Source organism: Meriones unguiculatus, chromosome 12, assembly GCF_030254825.1.
Source record: "Meriones unguiculatus strain TT.TT164.6M chromosome 12, Bangor_MerUng_6.1, whole genome shotgun sequence".
Taxonomy (NCBI): Eukaryota; Metazoa; Chordata; class Mammalia; order Rodentia; family Muridae; genus Meriones; species Meriones unguiculatus.
Window position 1 is genome coordinate 81,635,504 of NC_083360.1, and position 26,821 is coordinate 81,662,324.

General features: G+C 40.8%; 1 protein-coding gene across 1 annotated transcript in view; it reads right to left on the reverse strand.

The window, feature by feature from the left end:
• Positions 1 to 8,239: 8,239 nt before the first annotated feature.
• C12H1orf141 (chromosome 12 C1orf141 homolog) overlaps positions 8,240 to 26,821 on the reverse strand; it is a 39,207-nt gene continuing 20,625 nt past the window's right edge. Inside the window, exons 6-9 of the mRNA XM_021658400.2 lie at positions 18,878 to 19,019; positions 13,379 to 13,448; positions 12,050 to 12,239; positions 8,240 to 9,304 (exon numbers count right to left, since the gene is read on the reverse strand). Coding sequence (XP_021514075.1) covers positions 8,597 to 9,304; positions 12,050 to 12,239; positions 13,379 to 13,448; positions 18,878 to 19,019 — 1,110 coding nt within the window. The 3' untranslated portion in view covers positions 8,240 to 8,596. The remainder of the gene's footprint in view (positions 9,305 to 12,049; positions 12,240 to 13,378; positions 13,449 to 18,877; positions 19,020 to 26,821) is intronic.

Below are 26,821 nucleotides of genomic sequence, written 5' to 3' on the forward strand. Positions count from 1 at the left end.
TACCTTAGGAAACAAACATCTGTATATGTATAGCCCTACCTTTTTTCTGAGCAGAGAAAGTCCACAGTAAAGGTTTTCTTCAGAGTAGCATAGGCAGTAAATAGGATTTACAGTAATTATTGTTCCCTAGGCTTTAAGGATACCACGTTTAATTCTCCCCTTTGTCACTGAAATAATACACCCTTCTGTTCCTGTCACACCTGCATCCAATCTGAACACCTGACTCCGAGAGGAAAATGAGCTCTCTCTGCTCTTTAAATATCTGAAAGGCTTCCAGGCACAAGAGAGATGTTAAAAAAAAAAAAAAAAAAAAAAAGGAAAACAAAACATTCCCAAGGCATAGAAACTAGAGGGGTGATTACTGCGTGTCCTTTTCATGGAGTAAATTCATTATCAGATGAGGTTTCTGTTCAAGTCCCTAAATTTTCCATTTTCAGTTTCCCCTCAGTTTAGATTTTCTTTATTGATTCTACTTTCACTTTCATGCCTTTTCTTTATTTCATTCCACTGTTTTTTTTTTTTTTCATGGATTTCTTTAATGCATTTATGTATTTCCTCTTTAAGGACCTCTATCATATTCATGAAGGTTATTTTAATGTCTTTATCTTGTACTTCATTATATTGCATTTCTTGGGGCCCACTGCAGTAGGGTTGCTGGGCTCTAGTGGAAACATTGTCTTGACTATTGATTGTGGGGTTTTTGTTTGTTTGTTTGTTTGTTTTTCAAGACAGGGTTTCTCTGTGTAGCCTTGGCTGTCCTGGATTGACTCTTTTTATGCTGGCATCTAGGTATCTGGGTTTGGCATGATTGTAATTCCAGGTGCTGATATCTTTTCTTTGTTATTATTTTCTTTGTTGGGTGATGTTATGTAATGTTCCTTGGTTTCTATTGCTCTCTCAGGATTTTAGGAGAAAGTGTGTGTGTGTGTGTGTGTGTGTGTGTGTGTGTGTGTGTGTGTGTTGAGGGATAGGGAATTGTTCTAAGATCGTGCTGAGGGTTCTAGGTAGAATGTGTTTCGAGGTACTGGGAGCTGATACTTAGGAAGAGGGATGGGCTAGAAGGTGTTGGGACAGAGTTGCTGAGAGGGTCTACAGGATGGAGGAAAGCAGAAAGTGTCAGCAGGATCTGTTTAGTGTCCTAGGGCTAGGGATGAGACTGGGGGATTAGGTTTGGATGAGGAGGAGGAGTGTGAAGATCTGCAGATGACTTGTTTCACTGGTCTACCTGCTTCCCTGGCTGGCAGCAAGGGAAGGTCCCAGGGAATGTCTGTGGGGTTGGTGGCTGAGATAGAGGGATGGGGTGTTGAGGAAGGCTGTAGGAAATTTAAATGCTTGGCTGGAGATGCAGCAGGTAGAATGGGGATTCTGCAGCAGAAAGAATGGGGTGGTCTGCTATACATCTGGGGATTACATTTGGAGGAGAGGAGGGAGAGTGAAGATCTGAAGATCACCTACCTGCTCCCTGGAGAATCATGTTTTTTAACTCTTTGAACATCATACTTAGAACCCTAAGTTAGCCAAGTTTTTGGAACAACTACAGAGGAACAAATGGGATTAGTGGGAGACAGATGTTTTCACCATGCAATAATGAGGAACTTCCCAAATATGTGCTGAACATCTCATTGATCCTAGACTCTACCCAGCAGCCTGTTCTGTGCCTTTGAAAGCTTGATTTACTTGAGCTGTCTTAACTCGGGATTGGGATTTTTTTTGAATACAGACATCTATAAGACAAAATTCAAGATCTCTCTCCTCTTCTTCCTTCCCTACCTCCCTCCCCCTCTTCCTTCCTCCCCTCACCACTTTCCTGCAGAAATAGCCCAGAGCTTTAGCACATTTCTTGCTCTTGCTGAGGACCTCAGTTCAATTCCCAGCACCCACATCTGGCAGCTCACAACTCCCTGTAACTCCTACTCCAAGGGATCTGACTCCCTTTTTTGGCCTTTGAGAGCATTCATTCTCATGAGGCAGGCATATGTACATATACATAAAAACAAACATTTTTAAGAAAAGGATTCGCTGTTTCTTTCACTGTCTCCTCCCATTCTCCCTCTTTTAGTGTTTTTCCTACAGATAGACAGACCTGACAATAACTCCCTCCTCAAATCACATGTGCAGTGGTGCTGAACCCAAACTGCAGTCCGAGCAGTGCTTCAGACCTTGATGTTTGATAAGTGGTTGACATTTGCCAATAAAGAATGCTACAGGGTCAAAAAGGCAAGAGGCAAGTGAATCTCAGGTACTTGCTAGCTAGCCTAGCTTCCTCCTTGACATCTTTCTATGGACTGGCACTACAGGCTCATCTTTGCTTTTCCCAAATTCTTCCTTACTTTCTGCCATGTGTGTCTCTTGTGGTGGCCTGGTTGCTAGCTCTGAGGCCTATTATCCCATGTAGTTTCTCTGTACAGTAGTCTCAAATGATACTTTGATTGTATTACCCATTTCCGGTTCAGTGTCTAGCTGATACACAAGCAAGGCTTTGGAAGTAAGACAGGCTGCTTTCAGCACAGTGGCTGCACTATTCCAGATATGCTCAGCTGGATGAAGCATGCTTTATAGTTCTTCACTCCATGAAAAGGCCAGATTGACCATTATCTCTAAATGCAGAGGCTTCACAGTTCCACAAAAAGCTATACTGTCCACAAGTGTGTGTGTGAATGCAGCTATATAAATAGGACTGGCATCAGAAGAAAAAGAAAACAGGAAACAACCTAGGAACCTGCCACAAAGGGCCTCTGAAAGCCTCTGCTGTGCAAACTGTCAAAGCAGATGCTGAGCCTGATGTCCAACTGTTGGGCAGAGTGTAGAATTTTATGTAAGAAGTGGGAAATAGTAAGAGCTGGAGAGGACAGGAACTCCACAAGGAGAGCAACAGAACAAGAAAATTTGAACACAGGGAACTTCCCAGAGATTCATACTCCAACCAAGGACTATTCATGGAGATAACCTAGAACTCCTGACAATTCAGCCACTTCTGATGAGAACTGATAGATTAAGATCAGAAAGGAGAGGAGGACCTCCCCTATCAGTGGACTTGGGGAGGGGCATGTGTGAAGAAGGGGGAGGGAGGGTGGGACCGAGAGGGGAGGAGGAAGGGGCTTATGGGGGGATACAAAATGAATAAAGTATAATTTAATAATAGAAACAAAATTAAAAAAAATAAATAGGAGTAGCAGAGATCAGTAAAAAGAAAGTCAGGAGAGAGAAATGCGTTGCATGTTTGTAGTGAAGGGAGGTTGTTAAAGCTAACTGGAAAGAATTTCCATGTTAAAAGTGGGCTTGAATCTATAGAATGCAGAATCTATAGAATCTATATGTTCACCAAGGACTTCTGCATCTTTTGAATTGGGACAGAGAAAAGAATCTGCTGATGCTCATAGTCCTCTAAATTTCTCTGTCTGATTTCATTTGCTTGTTTGTTTTTGAGACAGGGCTCATATATCCCAAGCTGGACTTGAACTTGTTTTATAGCCTATGCTGCCTCAGTCTCCTGATCCTCACCTCCACAACTAAGTTCTGGGGTTACAGGGATATGTGCCACCACAAACTAATTCTGCTTTTAGTTTTCTATGAGATTAGTTTCACCCCAATCAAATAATATAGGATAAAGCAAGGCATGGTGGTACTTGGCTATAATCCCAGAGCTTTGAGAAGTGGGAGGCAGGAGTATCAAGAGTTCAGGGCCATCCTCAGCTGCACAGCAAATTCCAGGCTAGCTTAAGCTACTTGAGGTTGTGGCAAAAGAAAAAGATAGGGGTTAGGGAGACAAAGGAAATGGAAGGAAGGAAGAAGAGATGGAAGGAGAAGTAAGGAAAGAAGGAAGAAAGGAAGGAGAGAAGAAGGAAGGAAGGAAAAAGGAAGAAGGAAGGAAGGAAGGAAGGAAAGGAAGGAAGGAAGGAAGGAAGGAAGGAAGGAAGGAAGGAAGGAAGAAAAGGAAGGAAGGAAGACTTAGTTGCTACAATCACTAAACTTTTAGGCTCTCCAGTGGGAAAAAGCCTGGGGCAGGTAGAAGACCATGAATGCTACCACAACAGAATATTTCCACAAGAGTGTGATAAACGTGGAAATTTTTATTGCTTTAAAAAAATAATCATTATTTATGGTCTGTTACAGTTTGAATATAAAATGTCCCCAACAGGTTCATGTTTTAAAGATTTGGTCCCTAGCTGATAGCACTATCTTGGGAAGGAGACTGTGAAAACTTTATGAGATGAAGCCTACTTGGAGAAACTAGGTCACAAGGATGGGTCCTTGGGTTTTATCTTGTCCCAAGCTCCTGCTTTTGATTCCTCTGCGAGCGCTCCTGCTGCTGTGATGGGGCTTAGCGGCCTGGGGCTAAGTGACCATGAATGGAGTCCTCTGAAACTACAAGCTTAAATAAATCTTTACCCCCTTCAAACTGTTCTCTCAAATAGTTTTGTCACAGCTGTGCTCAAGTAATTAATACATGGCCAGTCAGGGCTGTCCTTATCACTCTCCCCAACCCCAAGGGTTACTATCCTCAGGAAAATCCCCTCCCACTTTTAAGAGGTTGCTTCACTTCTGTGTCTTCTTCATCTTCCTTAGGCTATGTTGGTCAATTGTGTAAGTTTTGCATCCAGAAAACTCAAAACATATCATTATATTAATTAAGCCAACCCAAGATCATGATGTGTGAAGATGGAATGTTATCTTCTTAGGTGGTTTAGGCAAACTAAGGTCTCCTTTTATGGTCCTTAGTGACCACAGATCTGTAGATAGATAAATGGAAAGTCTTGCTCACTGCTAGCTGGTGCTGTGGAAATGTTAGAAAATGTGTCGACAAAATGAATTTAGAAACATTGATTTTTTTTTTTTTGAACATACAATGACTCATGAATCTGGGAGCACCCAAAGCCAAACCAAAACAACAACAACAACAAAAAAAAACACTCAAAGAATTTTATCTGGCACTGTGAGTAGTGGATTTTTTATAGGTTGAAGGCAGGAGTGAAGTAGAGAATTCGCGTGACTGGCTACAGCATCTAACATTGAGGGCCATGGTAGAATATGGAGCATTGTCTAATTTGGGTATGGTGCCATAAGCTGTGTACTTTGGATTGCTTAAAATGGCTGCTTATAATGAGCTGAAACCTGGGCACAATATATTCCCAAATTAGTCTATGGTTTATTTATAGATAAGCTAACCTATAATTTGTTATGTAGAAACTAAAAATACGGAGGAAGCCTGAGGCTAACAGTCTCTTCCTTGATTAATTAAAAGAAATAAGCAGGGACTTGCTGAGCAAGTAAAAGCACCAGCCACACAAGCCTGCTTACCTGAGTCTGACCACGCCCCCCAGAATGCATGTAAAAGTGGAAAGAGATAATTGACTTCACAAAGTTGACCTCTGACCTCTACACATGTACATACCGTGCAGGCACTCATACACATGCACACACATATCCATGTATGCATACAATAATAATAAATTAAAAATAAAATAAGCAAACAAATCCGTTGATAAGGATTCCAAAGAAAAATGTTTGTATAGGCTTAGTGGTCCCTTCAAGACCTCCTGGGATACGATGAGATCAGGATTATTTCTGGAGAAATAATGGGAAGTGCAGCTTCCCACCGGAGTGTTTCACAGACCACAGCAGCCACACTGGTTCACCAGTATGGGCCATACCATCAACCTTCAATACAGGCTGGCCTTGAAGACCGTGCTCACATCTTAGAATGAGAATAAAATCCAAGTCTGACTTTGACCTTGTTGATTGACCCCCCTCCCCCCCCACACACACTGCAGCTCTTTATTTAAAGGGTGGCAGATTTCAAATGAAAGCAGAAAGGAATGGTGCAGAGGAGAAGTTCTACCTTCCCTGGGCCCAGCTCTCCCAGCTAGGAAGAGGCTTTAACGGAGTTCTTGAGCAAATGTATGTTCAGATTTTTAATTTGTTTTTGTGCTAGGATCTTAGTCTGTAGCCCAGGCTGGTCTTGAACTCATGGTCATCTTGCCACAGCATATCAAGGGCGACCATTAAAGGAGTACACCGACATTCACACAAAAATGTCATTTTTATATTTAGTACCTTTTTCTTTGGGTGTAGGGATGGAGCTGTTGATAAGATCTTGTGATGTATTCTGGACCAGACTTTTATTCAATGGGTGTAGTGGTTTGAATGAAAAATGCCCCCTTTAGTCTTGGACACTTGAATGCTTGGTCCCAGTCAGTGGCTCTGATTGAGGAGGTTTGAGTGCTGTGGCTTTGTGGGAGGAAGTGTGTCCCTGGAGGTAGGTTCTGAGAGTAAAAATCCTTGCCTGCTTCTAGTTTGTTCTCTCAGCTTAGTGTTTGTGGTGGTTCAAGATCTGAGCTCTCAGTTTCCTGTTCCTGCCCTCCATGCCTGCCACTTGCTGTCATGGCTTCCCACCATGACAGACTACTATCCCTGTGGAGCCAAATAAAGTTTTCCATAAGTTGCTCTTGGTTATTGTCTTGGTTAGATATGTTTGTCAGCCATATACAAGCAGTGTTGCTGGGCAAGAGAAACTTTAATGAAATGCCTCCTTTAGATTGGCCCATAGTCTATGAGGCACTTTCTTGATTAATGATTGATGTGGAAGGGCCCAGCCCATGGTGAATGGTACCATCCCTGGGAAGGTGGTCCTGGCTTGTATAAGAAAACAGGAAGAGTAAGCCATGAGGAGAAAGCCAGTAAATAGTGTTCCTCTGTGGTCTCTGTGTCAGTTCCTATCTCTGGGTTCCTGAGTTCCTTGAGTTCCTGCCATAAGTTCACTTTACGGTGGACTACAGCTATAAGCTGAAATAAACCCATTGTTTCCTTTGATGCTTTTTGGACAAGTGTTTATCATGGCACTAGAAAGTTAAGTTAGGATGGCCATGGTGTTTTCTTACAGCAACCGAAAACTGATATGGTTTTGCCCTTATGTCACAAGTTTCATTTTTCTTTTCAGTACTGCTATTGAACATAGGCCTCATTCCTGCTGGGTAGGAGCTCTAGGACTGAGTTATGTAGCCAGCTTTTATTGTCTTCCTAAAGGATAAAGCTCACAGACACCCATAGGAACTACCAGAAATAACTAGTTACTCACCCCTCCTGGGTCTGCAGCCTGAACAGTGTAGTTCGGTTTAGCAAGGGGAGTGGGATAGAAAGAAAATTTTATTGCATGCTACAGTACTAGGCAGTGTTGGTCATATGGAGAATAATCCTGTCATAAACCACTGCTGTCCCCATTTTGAGTGGGAATAGCGCAAACTGAGACTTAGGTACTGTCACACCCTCATTCCTAGCTGCTCTAAGGCCCTCACTTCTTCTATGCTGAGAATGGGAAGTGAACCACTGTCACTTATGCTCTTATTAGGCAAGTTTTCTGCTTCCTGATTTTCTTGTTGGTGCTTCCGATGAGTCTGTGTTTTCTCTTCTGACCTAGCACAGGAGTTGGGGGAAATAGTTGCTTTGTAGCCAACTGGAAAGTGAAGAAAATGGACAGAATGGAGACACTGAGCAAAGACGGGTGGTGCGAGGTGTGAGAGAGGTAGCTTAGTGTCTTGGTGCTGTTAGCATGGCCTCCACCACAGGTGATGCTCAGGTTCCTGTCCTGCCTGGTTCACAGCTTAGCCTCTGGCCTCCAACTTCCTTTAATTGGATGCTTCTAATTCAACCTGCTTGTCCTTGAGTTCCAGTTAACACTGAGAAATCATTTTCTTACTCAGTGTTTTCTTTTACTTATTGGAAACGACAAATGATAGCTTACTTCACATTAAATTCTATGTAATAAAATTATAAATTAGTATTTTGTGGGTTAATCTTGGAATGTATCACTACCTTTTGTTTTTCTGTGCTGAGACTTGAACCAAGGGTGTTGTGCATCCTAGAAAAATGTTGTAGGTTGAACACCTAGACACATGCCTTTAAAGACACTTTTTTTCCCTTTTTTTTTAAATTTTTCATCAATTAAAGACACTTTTTAAGTGAAAAATACGTGTGATCCCAAAGAAATGCATCCCAAATGAAGTTGGGAGTAATTTACTGAGTTCAAGAAGAGTTCAGTCTTAATACTGTTTATGTCAATAAGAAACAGTCAAAGAATAATGCGGAACAGTGTATTGTAGAATATTCACCATTTGATACCATAATCAACTCACTTATTGACCTTACTCATTTAAGTTATTCCACAACTCAGAAAGAACGCAAAATAATGCTTGAAAAACATAATGAAATTCCAAACAGCTCTAACAGGTTTCTTGAAGCCTTTTTAATCACATACATTGCTCAAGTGACACTATTTTCCCATGACTCTCTAAAATGCTGATCTACATTGAACTCCATATTCGGTAAATTAATGGTATATGTGTCTTGACAGTCAATTATAACACAAAGTTGTTGATGTTTCTTGGCTTCTGGCAACAACCTTCCCATCAATCTACGCCATAGTCGGTACTGACTAAGAATGTGCTGCAGCCAACTGGGATATCTGATGAGTATAATTGAGATAAGCAATGAATGGGCTACAGAGATGGCTCAGCCTGGAAAAGCTAGGCTCACAAGCAAAAAGATAAGTCATGAATGAGTCATTATTTTTGATAATTCCCTAATTTAGTCTTTGCATTAGCTAATAGTGTTGATTGATCTTGGATTGCTGACTGCGTATTGTATCCAACAGAACATTAATAGCAGGGTTAGAATTTCTTCCATGATCTTGTAACTTGGTTCTTACTGGTTTTAAATATTTCTGCATGAATAAGTCTTGTGATTCATTCACTTTCCAGGTTAGCAAGTTATCCACTGGAGTTACGTTGTTTAGTTTATATATTTCAAGAATGTTTTTCAGAGGCTTAGAGTCATATTTCATAGGTAAGGCAGTGAAATGGCGTTTGGGTGCTTGTTTTGCTTTTGAAAACGTTCTTTCAAATCTGTCTGACTTAACAGTCTTTTTTTGAGTAACATCTTTATCAAAGTACCCAGCAGATATGTTGGTTAAGATAGGAACTATCTGGGACAAGTCATAATGTGTTTTCAGAAATCTTTTTGCTAAAGCCAGACTATCATGGTTCTTCTTTTGTTCCTTCCTTCTACTCTTTTGTTTCTTCCCTAAACTCTTTTGGGCCAGTTTTTGCAGTCCTACAAGCTTAGATCTTTGAGGTTTAAAAATATCTGTGGGTTCATTATTACGTAGAGCTTTGCTCCTGTCACAATTTTTTTGTAAAACAACATTCATTTTTTTAGTTGTCATCAGAAAGGGAGTAAACCTTTTTTTCAGAAACCATGTTCTTACATATGTTGCATCGTGAAAAATTATCGGATTTGTGTGGCTTTCTTCCTATAGATTAAAGAAAAAAAAAACAAACTCCAATTCATAAGCATATTGAGGCAAAGCTATGCATGCATCTTAAACATGAAAATAAATTTGTAAATGGCTATATAGCGGTACATGATATCAGCAATACTAATATTCAAATACATTTAAAATAGATGATTTTCTACAACATACTTACTTCTCAATAGCCAATAGCTTTCTTAGATACAAAGTTTGAAGCCTTGGCCTTCTTAAATTATTTCTGAAATAAGGTGAGGTATACAGAAATAAGTACATTTTTAAAAAAAATGCAAAGGGCATTCTGAACGGAGAGGATAGAGTTAGTAAGAAGGAACACCATGTGAGTGTTTCCAAGTCCATGCTCTAGGAAAAAAAGGATAACCCCCCAAAATGGGTTGAGTCAAAGATCATATGAGACATTAGTGAATATAAACCCAAATGATCATGTATGCCTATTCTAATTTGAAAAACTTGAATTATGTCTATTATTGAGTGTTTACAATTGTATCTTAGGATTTGCTACAATACTTGGCAAAAATGTCTCATATATATTTGAATAAAGTAGCCAAAGTAATAGACGTAAAAATATAACACGCTTTAGTGTAGCAATAGCAAATTTTATAAAAGTTTTAAAATTACTATCCCTACAATTGCATAATTAATTTTCACAATCCCTAATTCTTTCTCTAGGTAAAAAAAAAAATTAAATACATGGAAACTAGAAAAATATGCACATTACCAGTATTTGATTTGCAAATATTAAATCAATAATTGCTATGTTAAAAAAAATAAAACAATTAAAAATTCATTCTTACGGCCTTTGAAGCTGGGAAGCCCAAACTCAAGGATGGCTCTGTCTTGGTGTCCTTGAAGATATGAAGGCAAAAACAGCCCAGTCAATTCCCTGCAGTCCTTTGTACGAGTACTGATCCCATTCCTGAGAGCTGTTGTGTTCACCTCATAAGTGCCTCTCTTCTTATGACTATCACACTAGCTCTTTTTTCAGCTTCTGGATTTGGGGGAACAGTGGCATTCAAACCACATCATCAGTCATGCTTAGGATGAGGCATTCTGCCTCTTTACCTGGCCATGGGGAAAGTCTGTAGATGAGGGAGTCAAGGAGGGGCCAGAGATAGGCAGAGAGAAAGGAGTAGGGAGGTGCTGGCACAAAGGATTGGTTAAGACCATTACAGGATGTCTGGACAGAGAGATGCACTGGAGGAGGACCTCTCAGCTGAGTCAGAGCTTTCCCTTCCGTACAAAACCCTGACATTTGCTCTGTCTTGGGCCTAGAGCTCCATTCGATTGGATGAGTGGGACCACAGGTTGTTCCTCAGCTTGAGATCCCCTAGACAATGAGCAAGTCAGTGTCTTGTGCTAGCTACAGCTGGGAGGTCTCTAGGTAGAACAAATTAAGACAGAAGCAGAGCAGGAACTAAGGCCAGTGAGGCTCAATGAGCCCTGGACAGCAAGTCAGGAGTGGATCTTTCCTAGGATGAAATCAGAAATTAGACTGATGGTACACAAGCATTCTTAGCATGAGATGCATCCCAATGGCTGTGATTCCCCAAAAAATGACCCCCCCCAAAGAAAAAAACCTACTTTACTATCCTTTTGATGATAAAAATATTACCAACTTAGCCACACATTAGTTTTGGTTTACCCAACACTCCAGGGATCTTCCACCCTATAAAGTCAGGGGTTCTCAATTTTCCTAATCCCAGGACCCTTTAATACGATTCCTCATGCTGTAGTGACCCCCCCAACAGTGCCATTATTTTGTTGCTACTTCATAACTGTAATTTTGCTACTTTTATGAATCACAATGTAAATACCAGACATTGCAGGCTGATATGTGACCCCAAAGGAGTCCCGAACCACAGGTTGAGAACAGCCACTATAAGTGTATTGTTAGGTAGAGATAGGCACTATCTTCACCAGCCTTCCTGGAATTACGGTATGGGACTTAGACTCTGCCAATCAAATCAGTATTGTGGATCTAAACATGGTTTTGTTTTGGTCCTAGGTGTGGGATGTGGGACTGATTCAGATGGTCCACAGCAGCAGACTATTTGCCTCATGCGGGCTCTGAGAGGAGCTCTTTGCCAGCTATAGATAGTTTACATCTGAGGACTCCGGAGAGAGAATAAATGCCAGAGCCCAGATAGTGTGGAGATGAAAGAACAAGGCTGCTCCTGCTTCCCCCTGTTGCTCCTAGTTGCTATTGTGAAATGAGAAGTTGGAGATCCCCTGAAACAAGGACTGGACTGGCTCCAAGGAACCCGACGACCCTAACCAACAGGAAGTAACTAAAAAAGAACTGCGACCACCTCCCACTAACCCTTTCTTATCTCCTACCTGGTGTTGGGGTGTTGGAAGGCACTGGAGTGGAGTAGGTAGAAAAAGATATAAGAAATGTAAATAAAAGAGTTTTTAAAAACTAACACCAATCGGTCACCCATGTTAGCCTGTAGAAGGAGTTGCCATGGAAAGGTAGGGATTGTGTGTGTGTGTGTGTGTGTGTGAAACTAGTCTATTTAGGATTGTAGAGGCTATAGAGGTCTTAGAAAGAGTCCCTCCCTCCCCAGCATCAAAGTTATTAACTGTGACCTTTGTTAATAGACTCAACGAAGCAGAGCAGGCTGTATCTGGCTGATTCCTAACAAGACAGATTTCAAGTCATGTTGTCCTTTTAACCTTCCCAGAGGGTTGTGGTATTTTTTTTTCCTGAATAGTAGTAGAGCTTACCATGGAATAAAGTACTGTCACTTCTGGAGCAGGGGCAATAGTCTTGACGTTTGGGTTTTTGAGTATATGTTCACAGCTCAGGGGAAACAAGATGGTCTGTTTTACTGGACGAGGTGTTCTTGGCTCATCGTTTCTGGTTGGCTTGCTTTCTTTTGTAATTAAATCATTCACCTCTGGAGGGTATTTTCTCCTGAAAAAAAAAAATGAACATAGTTTAGGGAACCGTTTATAGGGGATGATTTCAGCTAATCAGCTCTCTCCCTATCTCTCTCTAGAAGTTACTGCCAACAACCCTGCTGATCCAGTATAGATCAACCAATCTGACAAGGCCATCCTTTCCTGCCTGCATTGTGCGAGAAGCAGCAGGAGCAGAGGTGGAAGCCAGTTACCTGGGTATCTGTTGCTTTTGAGTGGGGAGCATGTTGTGGAGACTGAGTTGAGCACTTTGGGTAGAGAGTGTCTGATACAGTCTTTGCTGGGGCCTTATCATACTTCAATTAAGAGGAGGTGATAGTGTGCATAGGCACCAAGAAAATAAGCTTTTCATCTTGAGTCTCCTTTGATTTATGTGGGAGATGGGTTTGTCCTGGCATGCTTTTGAGGTAACCTGCAGCACAGATTTGGCAAAAGATGAGGCAAACAGTCTCATTCACAGAGGGCAAGGATGGAGGAGATGAGAGAGCCTCGGAGAGCCTGTCCTATTGGTGTGTCCTGAGAGTGGACCCTGACAGACGGTGAGATCATGAGCCACAGATAATTAGCAGCCATAGGGCACCCAGGAAGAAACCCTGTGATCACCAGCCCTGACAGTAGCATAGGAATCTGGCTCTGACCCCCATCTGGTGCCTAGATTTCCTTTCCAAAGTTTATCAAGGCCCTTACTCATGCATACTCTGCAGATACTGTCTTGGAGAGAAGCAGAAGGGGTACTTAAACCTAAAGAGACCATTCATAATTGTTCCAAGGTTACAAGTCGGATTTTTGCTCCATTACGCAGAGATGCTGGTGAGAAGGATCTTGATGTTATTGAAAAAAAAAAAAAAAAAACAAATAAATAAGCCTTTTTTTTTTCACCTCCCTGGGGAAGTATAACTAGCTTTGTGCCTACTATAAAAACATTGTTATGGTCTCTCTCTTCATTTGACTGTACTCAGGATGGGACGCCCACTAGCTGACCAGTCTGGAACTCCTCCTTTGATGGTACTATGAGAGTAAATGTTAATAATTAGCAGGGAAAAGAATCATTTTTATGCATTCTACAAGGCAGAACTTGTTCTACAGAGTAGTCATTTAACAGTATAAACTATTAACATTTTAAAAATAAATTACCCCTCTTTGATAGCATCCGCTGAGCCATCTGTAGACATCATGGACTTCTTAGCTCTGCTTTCATTTTGATCTGCAATTACAGATTTTCATAAGATACGTAAGTACTGCGCTACCTAGAAAAACGTCCGCGTGAAATATCTTACAGATTTAAACAACATATAAAACTTGTGCTACAGTGGCAAATCTAGAGTGGCTTGTTGGTGCTTCTTTGTGTGTGTGTGTGTGTGAGTGTGTGTGATATGAGCGTAGGTGCCCATGAAGGCCAAAGATGTCAGATCCCCTTGGAGCTGGAGTTACAGGGAGTTATGAACTGTCTGATGTAGGCGCTGGGAACCAAAATCAAATTTTGCAAGAGCACTAATTTCTCTTAACCATGGAGCCATTTTACCATTCATTCTTCTTGAGTGAACAAGGTAGAAGAAGAAAAATAGATCAAGACTTCAGGACTCAACTAAAACGGCGCAAACATAAAAGTAGCCTTAGAGAGTTTCATGAACAAAGGTTTTTTTGTTTTTATGCTTTTGATACAGGGTCTTATGTGGCCAAGGCTGGTCCTGCATTCCCTATATAGTTGAGGATGGCCTTTTGATCATTTTGCTTCTACTTCCAAGTGTTAGAATCAAAGACATGCAATCGAATACCTAATTTTATGCTGATTTTATGCTGGGACAGAACCCAGAGCTTCATGCAGGCTAGGCAAATGCTTTACCAAGTGAGCTAATATCCAGCCCAGCGAAAGGATATTTAAGAATTTTAAAGTATTTCTATTCTATGAAGTCACTATTAGCCAGTAGGAAGCCTGGGGTAGTCACACACCATCAGTGTGGAAAGAAGTCACCGAGCAGAGAGATGTCACCTGACACGAGGAAGTCTTCAAGGCACATCTTGTCTTCCAGGTATATCTAGTGGTCACTCCAGAATTTTATTGCCTTGTAAGTGATCCCAGACACAATTGGCTTAGTTACTGTTCTGTTACTGTGAAGAGACACCGTGACCAAGACAGCTCATGAAAGAAAGCATCTGAGAGGCTTGCTTGCATTTCAGAGAGAGAGTCCATTATGAGGGCAGGGAGCAGGCAAAGGCAGAGCTTTGGGGCTGTAGAGTTACATCCTGCTTCTCAGGCAGCAGAGAGAGAGGCTGGGATTGGTGTGCGCTTTAGAAACTTAAAGCCTACCCCCAGTGATACAAAATGTATCCAGCCCAAAAGAATTAACAATACAACACACCACTTCAAGAATCATTAAAGGTTGTTGGGTGTCAGACTCAGATAAGCTGCTGAGGTGCCTATTTATATATCAGAGTGGACCTGGCCTCCAGGTTCTCCCAGTGTCCCTCAGTCTCTGTTAGAGGGTATGGCTGGCATATCCTGCCCTCTACCCTGAACCTCCTACCCACTCTCCTCCCCCATCTCTGCGTGGCAATTCCCCTGGCCCTGTTCCTTGGGACTGGTAAACCCACTTAAGAGATGCCCCAATAAACCTGCCTTTATACTTTTTGTTCAGCTTGAATTGGTTTATTTTGTTGAAGGAGAAAATCTATTATCTTGGTGCTGAAACCAAGAAGACTTTAACCTCCAGCCCAGTGGTGTTATGTTTTGCAGGCAATTCAACTAAGCTTCTGCCTTTCCAGGGCTCACCTTAAAGAGTGTTTATGTTGTTAAGGTGTATGTCTACAGCCTTTTTCTATAATGTATATTTCACTGAATATTACAGCGCTGATACTAACATGTCTAAAGTTTATCCCCTACGTAGACTTAAGGGATTCTTATAAGTTGCAGGAAATCCACCTGAATCCACCTCTCAGGTCAAATGGAATCCAGATAAGCACTGCCAATCAACAGCCTAAATTTCCCACCCACTGCCTATCTCAGGGTGGGACTCCTTCCAAAACCTTTGCTCTCTGGTTTTGGGACTCCCCATTTCTACCTACCCAATCGATACATTCCTGCACCCAACACTAGCTGATTGGTGAGTCTTCTCTTCTGGTTGGCGTTAAGTGTAAATGGTCCCCTTTGTCCAAGAGACTAATCATTGATCATCTGGCAGCTCTCTGGTTCACTGAGGAACAGAGGCACCCGGAATCACAGTCTTCAAGGCTACAGTTAGTCTCTCTTGCCAACCCTCATACAGACAACTTACCTCAGGTGAATAATCTTTTTCTAGCAACACAGTTTCCGGCTTCCTTTTCTTGAGAATCAAAAATCCTAGTACTAAGTGAGGCAGTGTCTCTCTGGCGCCTTCGGTGGGGCACAGCTCGTGACAGCCTGCTCTGTCTGCTTGTGCTATGAAATCTCTGGTTCTCCTGTACTTGTGGGGATGCCCCAAAGTCTGGCAGAACTGATTTTTTTTCTTTCTTCACCCATGGGAAGCATATCTTCCACTGTACCTCTAGGCTCTCCTCTGAAATCTCCTAGATAATGTCAGATCCCTACACTTAGTGCCCGTGTTACGGGCTTCTAAGTTTACACGCCTCTGCAACCAAACTTGGCCTCAGTATTTCTTAGATGACAGATCCAAAACGAATACTTTTTTAATTACTGTCAGCGATTGGGTAAATGAAGAAGTTTTTTCTCTTCTTTGCTCCAAAACCTTTGCTCTCTGCTCACTCTCTCAAAAAGTTTCAAATGTACACCTAAAGGAATTTTCTCCTTAACCTACTTAATTTTGTCTCTGTCCTTACCATTGCCAGTATCCTGCCAGACCCAGGCATTTCCTATGTCCAAGACAGCGCCAAAGTAGCCACCCACAGGTGTTTTAGTCTAACCTCAAAGACTGTCAAACTGGACCTGCACTTTTCCTCCCAGCCCTGGATGCTTTCACAGATCCTGGACAGTATCAAAAAAGTCTATTCTTCCTGGACTTGGCCATTATTTCAGCCATTTGGCCTTCATATTAGCACCCCAATGTCAGCAGGAACTACCCAATGTCAGCAGAAAGGATTCTTTGCCCATTATCCATTTATCATCAACAAAGGCTGGAATGGTGTTCTTCAGGCCTGGGACAAACAGCTCAAGTTCTCCCGGCATTCCTCAGTCCCTGTCTGCTACTGATCATGCTGGCAAAACCCACTCTCTACTCTGAACTTCCAGGTCAGGGGCTTCCCCTCCTCCTCACCATGTAGTCTGGACATTTTGGTTCTCTTACTTTTTCTCTCTCTTTCCTCTCTTCTCTCTCTCCCTTGCATGGTGGCCAAGAACTGTTTCTAAGCCATTCTTGGCCACATAAAAACTGGGGACTGCTTCTTTTCTGCCATCTTTCTCTCAGCCTGACACAATCAACTTTGGGTAATTCTTTCCCAGCCATTACCTAGAAGTACCTGGTACTTATTCTGTCCCTAGGATGTCCTGCCAAGCCTCCATAGTGCAAGGCAAAGCCTGTTCTGGAACAAAGACAGTCTTTGTTCTGGAGAGCCTTGGGATCCAGAGACTTCTGACCCAAGGTTATCTCTTCCCCCCAACTGTATAACCCCAGGCTACCGTGCAGGACACTAGTACTAAGTCTTTAGACTTCAGCATAAGTTTGGAAAATGGGCGCCACAGGGTCTAAAATCGATTCTGGGGTGTGCCTGCTTCAAAACTGATCCAAAATGGGTTTGTTTCAGTTGTCAGCTGAGGAAAGTCAATGTGAACACGGATGGCTGTGTTCAGCAGTCAGTGGTGAGTACACATTTGAGAGGTTATGTTATATATCCAATTATTATTGACTCTTTAAACTAGCATCCAGAGGTGCTGGAGTGATGGTTTAGGGGATATACAGCACTAGACATGCAAGCTTGAGGACAGTAGTTCAGACACCCTGTCTGAGATTCCATCACTTGGAAGGTAGAGATGGATCCCCAGAGCAGGCTGGCTAGCTACGCCAACTATTGGGTAAGCTCTGCATTCAGCTAAACTGTAAGCACAAGGTAGTGCTACCCAGGTATTCTAGAATGTGTGGTGTTCCCTGGGCTGCGGTCGGCTTACCAGGGGCCTACACTCTTAAAGAAAACTGGTTCTTCTTCTCCCAGAAGCTATCAGTTGCCAATAGCTACTTGGCTAGAGGTAAGATTTCATTTCCAACCCCCTTCTCTGTGCTGGGATTTGGTGTGCCTTAGGTTCCACAGGTCTTGTGCATGCTGTCACAAACACTATGAATTCATAGGTACAGCTGCACCTTCTGCATCTAGAAGACACTGTTTCCTTGTAAATGGCTTTGTTCCTTTGCTTTATTGAGGTATAATTTATATACAATGACATGATCACATCTTAAGTATTGTCAATCACGACAACATAATCATTTAAAACTAAATCTCATATGAAGACTCCAAAGATGGATTTTTGGGAGGGGGGGAGGAATCACCAGACCTCTTTATTTGTTTTTCTTTCCAATATGTCCACACTGGATATACCTTTATTTTCTGCATTTTTGGTGGCAAGTTAACCATAGATGGAGAAGAAAGATCAAAGGGTTCCATGGAGCTGTTTGAATGACTTTCTTCTAGGAATTTTCCCCCACATATTCCCATTTCAACCAGCATCAGATGATATTCACTTCTTTTTGACAAAGTAGAGAAATAAGCAATGGAACTTGGTTTTGGACTTGAAAGTTTGGTCTTTAATAAGTCTCTCCCCAATCTGAATACGCTTCACTTTCCCTTCATTGAGCTCTCTGAGCCATTTGGTGACTGGTTTTCTCTTACTGAGTTCTTCTGAGCTATTTTGTTTCTGTTGGGCTGTTTGGGCTATAGACTCCTTGTATGATAGGCATTGTCAATTTGAAAGGCTTTTGAGGTGGTGCTGTGACACTGAGGTTCTGTTGAGCCATTTAAGACAAAGAAACAAGGGTTTTGAGGAGGTCTCTATTGTGGTTTGTAAATGAGAAATAATAAGTTTGGGTATATAAGATGGCTCCTTACAGCACTTTTAGCCAACTCTGATGACCTAAGCATGATACCCAGAACATACATGATAAAAGGGGAAATCAAGACCATCTTGTTGTCCTCTAACTTCTACACGTGCTAAGTAGGATGCAAGTACTTGTATATATGCATACACACAACATAAAAAATAAGTGTAATTAAAATGTTTTAATTGAGTTTTTACTATCTTTGTGCTCCCCAGGGGAAATTCTATCTGACCAGTTTTGTGTAAACTTTGATTTCTAAGCAGTGGATAGGACAGGAAATGGAAACAGGGTTAAGCATATTGGGAACAAGAACCCTGAAAGCAAACAGTGTTAATTCTTGTCCTTGGCCACAAACAGATGCCTTAGGTCCTGCTCTGGCTAGAGGCCAGCTGTGCCAGACTGGAGCTGATAAAATAGTTTATAAATGGACTTGACATAAGCAGAGGAGTCCAGACTTTACTATTTTTGTGGTAGTAATAGATGTTGCAAAGCAATGGCATATTATGTCTGTGCATCTAAGTAGGGCCATTCCTTGGGCATATATTTTATTGATTTTATAATGTATCTTAGATATCATTACTTTTACCTCTTTTGATAAAACATATAATTTGTGTACCTGTAAATGGAGGAAAGACTTTTTCCTTACCAGCATTGGACTGATAGAAGGGTTTAGGAGGCAACTTTGGACATTCCGCTGATATTTTACACAGGTGTCTAGGCTGAGACGATAGAATATTCAAGGGCATTGCATACTCTGACTAAAAAACAGGAAAAATGGAAACCTCTTAGAAGTTGTTTCTTTGTATCTGTATCACCCTTCCTCACCCTGCCCCCCTCAATCACACACAAACAGGTTCTCATAAATTCCAGGCTGACCTTGCGCTAGTTTTAATCCTCCTCACTCCAGCTCTTCAGTGCTGGGATTATAGGTTTGTACCACCAGGCCCAGTTTATACTATGGTATATATGTGTACCTAGCACATTTAATCAAGGAAATGAGAGAAAATAAAGAACACATACACGTGCACACACACCCAGAAAGGGAAAATATTCTTAGTACATGGTTTAGAAGAATTATTAATGTTAAACTGTACATACTGACCAGGTGCTGTGGTGCATGCCTGTATTCCCTGCACTTGAGGAGGCAGAGGTGGGTGGATCTCTGTGAGTTTAAGGCCAGCCTGGTCAGCCAAGGCTACACAGAGAAACTGTCTCAAAAAAAACAACCAAACCAACAAATAAACAAATAAAACTACATACTGTTCAGAGCAATCTACAGACTTACCTAAAGAAATCCTAAAGAAAGAGAAGAAACTGGAAAGAAAAAAATACCTAAGTTCAAAACATGTCACAAATCATGACATGACAGCATACATGCAACCCCAGAACTTTAGGGGTTGATGTGTGAGCATCTTGAGCCTAGACTGGGCTACACAGACAGCATCTATTTTATAAAGAAAAGAATTAGAGCTATAATTCTCCATACAGAAGGCTTACCTAGCAAGAGCCAGGCCTGGGTTCCCTGCCCAGCACCCACAAAAAGGAAGGATTAAGCTCTATTGTTCTACAGCACAGCAAGATGATGACAATAGTTACACATTTCAAAATAACTAGCTGAGAGCATTTGGAATGTTTCTCAACTCAGAGAAGTAAATGTTTGTGTGATGGATATACTAATTATCCTGACTTGATAATTACACATTGTATGTATGCATCAAAATATACATGCATAGCTGAATGTAATTATTATGTACCAGTTAAGACCTTTTCAAAGAACAAGCCCCCGCCAAAAAAAATCGAAAAGAAAGCCAAAAAGAGCTCATGTCAATTAACTTAAAAAAACAAAATCCAAAAACGTTTTCAGTTGTTTAAAAGATCTGGCGTAGACTTAACATCAATGTCTGAAAAGATAATGTAAAAAATCTACATGCTAATCTCATGCTGTTAGGATTTTTTTAAATAAGATGAATAGAATGCTAAATAAGATGTTAATTGACACTATACAAATTAATACTTCAAATGAAGTTATATGATTTTAAATTCTCTAAGAGATATATATGCTTCATAATTCATTTTCCAATGGAATAAAATGGAGGGAAAAGAATGTGATTTTTTTTTTTTTTTTTTTTAACTCCTTCAGTGTTTGCTTGCTTGCATGTTTGAGAAAGGGTCTCCTATGTGGTCCAGGCTGGCCTTGATATTGCAATCCTCTTGCCTCAGCCTCTCCAGTGCTGAGATGACAAGCATCTATCACCAAGGCAGATCCAACACACATTAAGTAGTATAGCAACAATACTTAATAGCAACAATACTATAAATATTTGATAGATATAACAATTATTATGAATAAAACCATAATATATTTTAGCACAATTTTAATGTTTATGACTATAAAACCAACAACCAATATCATAGCTAAGGTAATCAGCCCACTAGTCTACAAACTGGTAAGAATGACACCCAGCTGGGGCTGATGGCGAAGGCCTCAAATTCCAGTTCCTCCAGACACTGAGGCTGGAGGATCACAGTCTTGAAGCTACCCTGGGCAGCATTTTATTGTATTAGCCTCAAAACAAAAAGTGAAAAGAGGGCTGAAGGTCTAGATCAGTGGTAGAGCACTGCCAAGCATGTGCAAGGCCATAAATTCAATCCTTAACGAAAGAAAGAAAGAAAGAAAGAAAGAAAGAAAGAAAGAAAGAAAGAAAGAAAGAAAGAGAAAAAGAAAAAGAAAAAGAAAAAGAAAGGACATCCACCACCACTGTTTATAAATTTTTAGGACGCACAGAGTAATGAACTAGAAATATTAGGCACACACACATATGCAGACACTCGAGAAACAGAAAAGAAAGTAACCACACACAACAAACTGAAAATGCCTTTGGCAATTCTGATTCAGCATGAGTAAGCAATTTCTCATCAGCACTACCCTGCAAACTCCTCTCTCTCTCCCCCACCCTCTTTCCTTTCTCTCCCTTTTCTCCTCTCTCTCACCCAGGAGACTGAAAGAAAGTAGTGACAAAGAGAAACCACTGAAATTTGGAAGCACTGATTTGCAGAGAGTGAAGGTGGTATTTATATGAGGTTTACCCGGACTGCAGGTTGCAGCTGGCATTGCATGGGGCATACACCTGATAGTAATGCCACTGGCAAGAGAAAGACAGAACAAAGTTCAAGGCAACCAGAGCTGCTGAAAAGTGAGGGAGGACGGCAGGAAGGAGAGTGCCAACAGGAGGCTTTCTGTCCAAGTCTCTCTTTCACCCAGACCCAAGATTGTGAGCAGCCAGCTAAGATGGAAACAACTAAGCTAAAATATAAACTGCTCTCCGAGAGAAATTCTGTCTTTTCAATGCATCAAGTGGACTGCTAAGACAATGTTTTTTTTTTTTTTTGAAGGATGAGAACTGAGTGTCCCAAATACAACCATCATGACATCTAATGTGAATCCAAGTTGATGTTTAGAGAACCAGGAAAACGAAGTCTCAATTGAAAAAAGCCAAAAGCATAGCACTGAAGTAACCCACAAGTTCAAATAGATTCTTAAAATTAATTTTTTGTGTGTAAAATAAGTGGTTTCATTTGAACATTTTCATATGTATTTTGATCCATTAATCCCTCCATTGCCCTGCCTTGCCCCTACTTCTCCCCTCCCTTTGATTGATCTCCCTCCAAATCTTAAAAAAACAAAACAAAACAAAACAAAAAAAACGGTAATTCTAGAACTAAAAATATATAATAGTTGAATTTAAAAAACATCTCTGGTAGAACTTAAAGCAAACAGGTATGAAAGAAAACGGTCAGGAACTTGTAGATAGAATACTGAAACTTTTTTGGCAATGCTTTTTTATTTTTATTATTATATTTTTACAATTTATTCATTTTATATCCCGATTGTAGCCCCTTCCCTCAACTCCCTCTGGTTCCACCCTCCCTCTCTCTTCCCCCCACCCCCTTCCCCTAGTCCACTGAAAGGGGGAGTTCACCTCCCCTTACCATTTTTCCCTAGCTTATCAAGTTTCACAGGACTGCCTGGATCCTTTCCCTCTGTGACCTGGCAAGGTTGCATTTCCAGGGAGAAGTGATCAAAGAGCAGAAAACCAACGAGTTCGTGACAAAGGCAGCCCCTGCTCTCCTTACTCAGGAACCCACATAGTGACTGAGCTGCCTAAGAGCTACATCTGAGCGGGGGTCTAGGTCCTCTCCATGCATGGACCTTGTTTTGGTTCATCAGCCTCTGCAGGACTCCTGGGCTCAGATTTTTTAGCTTTGTTGGTCTTGTGGAGCTCATGTCCCCTCTGTGTCCTATCCCCCACTTCTTCCATAAGACTCCCTGACCTCTGCCCAAAGTTTGGCTGTGAGTCTCAGCATCTGCTTTTATTCCCTGTTGGGTGGAGTCTTTCAGAGGACCCTCTATAGTAGGCTCCCATCCTGTTCCAACTCTTCCACCGCTTCTGGTTTCTACCCTGTTTGCCATTCTGAATGAGATTTAAGCATCCTCACCAGGATCCTCCCTTGTTGTTTAGCTTCTTTAGGTCCGTAGATTTTAGTATAGTTATTCTATACCATATGACTAATATCCGCTTATAAGCGGTGTGTCTTTTTACTTCTGGGTTACCTAACTCAGGATGATCAGGAAAATGTTAGGAACTTACAGATTGAATACTGAAACATACATACATGCAGACACACACACACGTATAACAAGATTCAGAAGCCCATGGAACAATAACTATGCACATAACTGAATAATAGAAGATCAGGAGAGGGAGAATGGACTAGAAAAATATTTGAAGAGATGAGGCTGGGATGTTTTGTTTTTTGTTTTTTGTTTTATCTGGTAAAATACATGACTAGTGAATTCTGGAAGCTTAGTCAACTCTTCAAAGCATCAATATGAAAAATACCAAAGGTAGGCACAGGGTCAACTGCTGAAACACAGACATCATGACAAGATCTTGAAAGCAACAGGAGAGCTAAGGTGCAGGGCCAACAACTCAAACCTGTGACCTCCCAGCAGAGAACATGGAAGCCAGGAACTTGAGCCGAAGGACACTACCACATTAATGTAGGAAGAGGGAAAATAGCACTCATATGCCTATTTTTAAGCCAGAGTTTTTTAATCAAGTCAAAATTTCCTTCAGAAATATCTTTAAAGAAAACTAGGGATTTAGTTCCCACAGACCTCTACTACAAAGTACCGGGAAGGAAGTTTGTCAAGCAAAAAGAAAATACTAGAAACCTAGCTTCAGGATGACAGAAAAAAGTCTCTACAGGCTATTTGTTTCAAAGTTTGGTTCTCCACTGGTGGTACTCTTCTGGGGAGGTTGTGGAACCCCGAACAGGTAAGGCCTGGCTGAAAGAAGTGACCCCAAGTCACTGTGGGGTGAGGACCCTAGGCTGATCCGCTCCCAGCCCTGGCTTCATTTTCTGCACTTGCCCAGATCTGAGCAAGTCTCCCTTGACATGTCTTCCTCATGGTGATGGACTGCACCCCCTCAAACCACAACCCCAAATAAGCCCTTTCTCTCTTAATTTGCTTATTTCAGCAACAAAAAACTAACTAACCAGGAGACCAAAAACAAACAAACAACAAAAAAAAATAGGCCGAACCACTGCTCGTCACAATAATTATATTAAATTTTAATAAACGAGTCGTTCTAATTAAAAGCAACTTTTAGGTAAATAAAAAGCAACTGTCTCCATTGGGGTTTTTTATTTCTCTGATAAAAACACTAACCAAAAGCCTTTTGTGGAGGCAAGGATTTATTTCACCCTACAGTTCCACAGCACAGTCCCTCCATCACTGAAGGAAGTCAGGGCAGGAGCCTCAAACTGGGTAGAAGCTTGTTGAAGGGCTTAGCATGTAGCCTGACACTGAAAGCATCATGTGCATGTGAAAAGCCCCATGTGACGTTGTAGTTTATAAACATATGAGTATTCTTAAATATACAGCATCAACAAGTCTTAATAGCTTGGAAGGTTGAAAGTGCCACAGAATATGCTCTCTGATTAAAAACAGAACTAAATTAGATATCAAATATTGTTACACATCTGAATATTTTTTTTAAATATTTGGAAATTCTATAATATATCTCAATGAAGAAATCCCAGGGGAAAATAAAACATTCTCTGCAAAGTGAATGACAATGAAAATATAATAATTAGAATTAACATAATTTTACTCAATGTCACCATTATTTATCTGAACAAAAAGCCTGAGGAATTATTATTCTAGGCACACTGAGCCACCTTAAAGCCCCTCAAGGTCCCAGAGATACGTCTCAGTGGTTAAGAGTGCATACTGTTCTTACAGAGGACCTCAGTTCCCAGAACCCAGATTTGATGGGTCACAACTGCCTATGTATAACTCCATCTCCAGAGAACCTGACAGCCTCTTCTGGATTCTGTGGGAGCCCGCACTTACGTGTTGGAGTTTAAGACATAGTCCACTGAGCATGAAATGGAACTGTTTGGAGTAAAGCTACCATGCCTAGTTGCTGTGATTTGGATGGGAAATATTCCCATGGGATCATGCTTAACCCCAGTGGCTGGTGCAGTTTGGGAGATCTGTGGACCCTTCAGGAGTCTGAGCTTTGCTGGAGGAAGTGGGGGCTTCACGTTCATGCTCACCTTCTCAGTGGCAGAGTCAGTGAGAGCAGCCAGTCTCCTGGACTGCCCCATGTCCTCCCTGCCTTCTCCCCCTCTCCCCCCAGTGACACGCCATACTTCCCTGGCATTGTAAGCCATGATAAACCTCTTTCCCTTAAGTTGGGTTTTATGATAGCAATAGGAAAAGAAACAAAAACATTAGGTGCATCCTCAAGTCCATACAGACCAAGACTGATGAAGAGCAGGTCCTGGCTAATTTTAACAATTAAAACTTTGCATATCTTAACTGACTTGCTAGTAAATTATTATGATGCACAAACTGTGATGTTATACGTATCTTGGGAGATTTTTATTAAGCAGGGATTTAAACATGCAGATAAGAATAAACGTATAACCTGGGGATTCTGTTAATGCTTTTTATAATTTTAAAACTTAGGAGTATGGAGCAAAAAATAGGTATGTAGCTTAGGGGAATAGTTCAGCGATTGGAGACTTGCCTAGAACATATGGGGCCCTAGGCTCAATCCCCAGTACTGTCCCCAAAAGGATAAAAAATATTGTCACTGTTGATGATCATTAAGTAAGCGTAGCCTCTTGGTTCTTTCTCCAGGTCAGTAATAATCAGTTAATAACAAATCAACACATACTAAAAAGACTCTAATGTAGTTGACCCTCACTGATTCTCTGGGATAACTTATCTCTCTAGCCCCTAGATACGACCTGCTGAATAGCGGCCAGGTCCAAGCTCAATGTCTGAAGACAGAGTTTTCAGAAAGCAGCTGAAAGTTTCTCAGTGAATGGGTGATTCTAACCTACCCTTGGTAGTGACTGTAATTGTGTAATCTAACCATAGCTGAAAATATTGCCTGAGCTGCACATGAAAAGATTAACAGGTTCATGTGTTCATATTATATTCAGTAAATGTTTGAATTAGATGTGTACCACTTTATCGTATGCATAATTTAATGTCCTCATACATAAGGTTTTATAAATATCAAATGTATTTGCTTTACCTCCTTACGCTTTATTCTAAACGTCACTTTAATTGTGATACACAGAGACAAAGTTATTTGAACTAGCCACAGATATGCAAATTACACTTACCTCAGGTTTATTCTTAAGAAAACGAAGAAATGTAAAACTCCGTTTTAGATTTTCTTCTTTGGATTCTAAGGAAATCCAAACACATACACACACACTGATTAAAAAAAAATAACTACTTCTAATTTCTCTACTACTAGTAGAAATTTTAGATGTATACCTTAATAATTCCATATGCTTACATATGCAATGTTTTTACATCTGTAGAGAGAAGTCTATTCTAAAACGACTCCCTTGGATTTTCTCATCATATGCATTTATTCTTGTATGTGCGCGTGTGGTGAGTGCATGCATGACACAGAGCACATATGGACTTCAGAGGACAAGCTCTGGGGGTCTGTGGTCTTCTTCTAGCATGTAGATCCCAGGGATTGAACTCAGGTCATCAGCCTTGGCAGCAAGCGTTTTTACCAACTGAGCCATCTTACCGACTTCTGAAATTATTTCCTTTACAACTTATGTTTTAAAGGATAGACTGTAATTTTCAAATATTTATTATTAAACAATACAATTTTATTTTTTCGGAAAATCAACTTCTAAATAAAATAGAAACAGACATGTTATTCAGAATAATCTTTAAGTTGTAAAATAATCTTTAATAATTCTTGGAAAAGAAAAGTATTCTCCCCAACCTGCATTTCTTTTTTTCTAACTATTGATGTTATTCATTTAGATTATTATATAGTAGATTTTATTAATATAAACATACCGTGAGGGGCAAGTACCCCAACTTTGGATTTAGATACCCCACACTCAAACCAAACCTAATTCTGTGAGTTATGTTGTCTTGAAACGTTAACCTCTCTGACCTTCCTGCCCCATTTGTTAGTTTCAAATATTAGTAATTATCATA